Source organism: Gloeophyllum trabeum (genome assembly GCF_000344685.1).
Source record: "Gloeophyllum trabeum ATCC 11539 unplaced genomic scaffold GLOTRscaffold_00131, whole genome shotgun sequence".
Taxonomy (NCBI): Eukaryota; Fungi; Basidiomycota; class Agaricomycetes; order Gloeophyllales; family Gloeophyllaceae; genus Gloeophyllum; species Gloeophyllum trabeum.
Window position 1 is genome coordinate 1 of NW_006920540.1, and position 2,583 is coordinate 2,583.

A 2,583-nucleotide genomic window follows, 5' to 3' on the forward strand; every position below is an offset into this window, starting at 1 on the left:
TGGAGCCAACAGCATGGAGCAGTGCACCCTTATAGGGCTGCATAGCTTCGCTGATACTGATGAGATCTCAAATACAGATTTCAGATCTCTCAATCGCTCCTCAAACAATGTCGAACAATCTGATCGCCGTTGTCCCCGTCCTCGACGGCTCGAACTGGTCGCTCTGGTCCCAGCAGATGAAGGTGTACCTCATGTCCCAAGGCCTTTGGGGACACTGTGACGGTACAATTATTATGCCTGATCCTGTCGTAACCACCTACAAGGACGGCAGCACCAGTGAAGATACCTCTGCACGAGACGCCTGGAGACTGAATGATACCAAGACCATCGGTACAATTCGTCTTCGATGCTCCCCTGCCGTTGCCACCCTTATTCAAGACAAGACAACGGCTATAGAAACCTGGAAGGAGCTCAGTTTCACGTATGGTATCTCATCTCTTGCCTCCATCTATAACGAACTGCGTGGGGCATTAACTACCAGGATCCCGGCCGACCAACATCCCGCTCCCGCCTTTGCCAAGATCACCAAGCATTTTAACGCTTTGGCTTCTGAGAACCAGACCATCCCTAACTGTCTCCAGGGATTGATCTGTCTGAATGCGCTCCCTCCTCGGTATGACTCTGTCGTTCAAGTCTTAGTCCAGGGATCGACATCGACGATGGACATTGACAAAGTCCGGGAGGCTGTCGTCACTGCCTGGGAGCAATCCCAGAACAAGAAGACGACACAGCTAGGTGCGCACAAGATCTCGGCGGTGAAGCGTAAGCCGGGTGATCCCTCCTTTTCTTCGCAGCAGCAGCAGCGCCCTCAGGGCAGCAGCAGCAATGCGCGAGATGGAAAAAAGCGCCCTTATCGCGGCAAGCGTGCAGGCAAGAAGCGTCAAGGGCAAAACCATGATCACCACCATGCCCACGACGTCTTGATCGCCTCGACCGTCTCCCTTCCTCCTCCGACTATCGCTCACGTCCTCGACATTGCGCCTACCGGCAGCAAGACTCGGACGGTTAAAGAGCAAGGCCCGTTCCACCCGCCTCCTTCGGCGGATACCAGTCACTACAACAACAAGCGAATCAAGAAAGCCTTCAAGCTCGCGCGGGACCTCGACATAAGTCCCACCGAAGAAGATATCAAGGTCTTGGACGCTCTTGTCGGGCAAGTCGATCTGGACCCGGATATCGACATGGAGGATGCCGACTCTGTTGCCTCCAGCCGCGCGTCCAAGCGCGCTCGCTTCGAAGGAGTTGCTCGCGCGGATGACGCTGTGGACAGCGACCACGACGACAACCAGTCTATCGACTGGGGTAGTGACAAGGACCAGGGGGAGACTGTTAGTCTCGGCGACGAGGAAGACCTGAACCGCACTATCGCGGAGGCTGCTGGCTTTGACCAGAATGCCTTTATTGACGAGCACTACTCGTACGTGCTATCTTCCCCTTTACAGGACTCCACTGACGCGCCATCACAGTTAGGGCAGCGTAGTGTAGATCTTAACTTGAGTCCTGTAACGTTGGCTTTAATATATTGCACTCATGCGCAAACTTATGCTGCATGTGCAAAATGTAAGGGGAAAGATAAGGCACAACAGGGTAACACCTGGATCCTCGACTCGGGGGCCTCTCGACATTTCACTTATGACATGAGTGATTTTATCGACTTTGAGGAATTTAAGCAACCTGCGACCGCGTCTACCGCGAACGGGTTTGCACGAATACTCGGGTTTGGTACGACTGTCCTGAATTATTATATCAAGGATGTCGGGAACATAACCACTCGGTTATTTCCAGTATACTATATACCTGACCTGAATATTCGCCTCATGTCACTCGGCGTATTGCTCCAGGATAAACTAAAAGTGTCTGGCAATGACCGACACATAAGTCTATACGAAAAGGGATTGCGCGAACCTTTATTCAGGTTTTTACCGCGGCAGCCCGGCGACACTATCTACAGTGTCAGTACAATTCCTGCACCGGATGCGTATTCTATATTCCCAACGATCTATGCGGTCGATTATGGGATTATGCACTGTCGCATGGGACACCCCTCTAAGGAAGTCCTACGGCAAGCAAGGGAACACACCAAGGGTTTCCCCACCAATCTGGAGTTTCCTTCGGAAGACCCAGTATGTCCTGGATGCGCGGAAGGCAAAATGCCTTCTAAGGCTTTCCCGCCATCCACTCTATGGGCTAAAGAACCGTTTGAGTTGATTCACTCGGATCTTAAGTCTTTTCCCGTAGACTCCTACCATAAGTATCGGTACACAATCATCTTCTTTGACGATTACACCTCCTATGGATGGGTCATGCATATGCGCTCCAAAGGTGCTGCAATTGCTAAGACTCGTCAATTTCTTGCCTACGTACAAAATCAATATGGCAGGAAAATTAAGGAGTGGATGTCCGATGCAGGGGGAGAATACAAATCTGATGCATTCATCGAGATGCTCAGAGATGAGGGCATAAAAATCCGACAAAGCGCACCTTATGCGCACCAACAGAATGGTCGCGCTGAGCGCTTTATTTGGACTATAATGGACAAAGCGCAGTCAATGCGGCTAGAATCCTGCTCACCTCCATCTTGGT

At 51.5% G+C, this 2,583-nt stretch overlaps 1 protein-coding gene across 1 annotated transcript; it reads left to right on the forward strand.

Moving 5' to 3' along the window:
- Window positions 1–107: 107 nt before the first annotated feature.
- On the forward strand, window positions 108–920 carry GLOTRDRAFT_51241 (uncharacterized protein; the record flags this gene model as incomplete). Its single annotated transcript, XM_007873369.1, has 2 exons — window positions 108–623; window positions 732–920. Coding segments are annotated over 2 exons (705 nt in total), but the record flags the coding sequence as incomplete, so codon positions are not given.
- Between the last annotated feature and the right edge of the window lie 1,663 nt (window positions 921–2,583).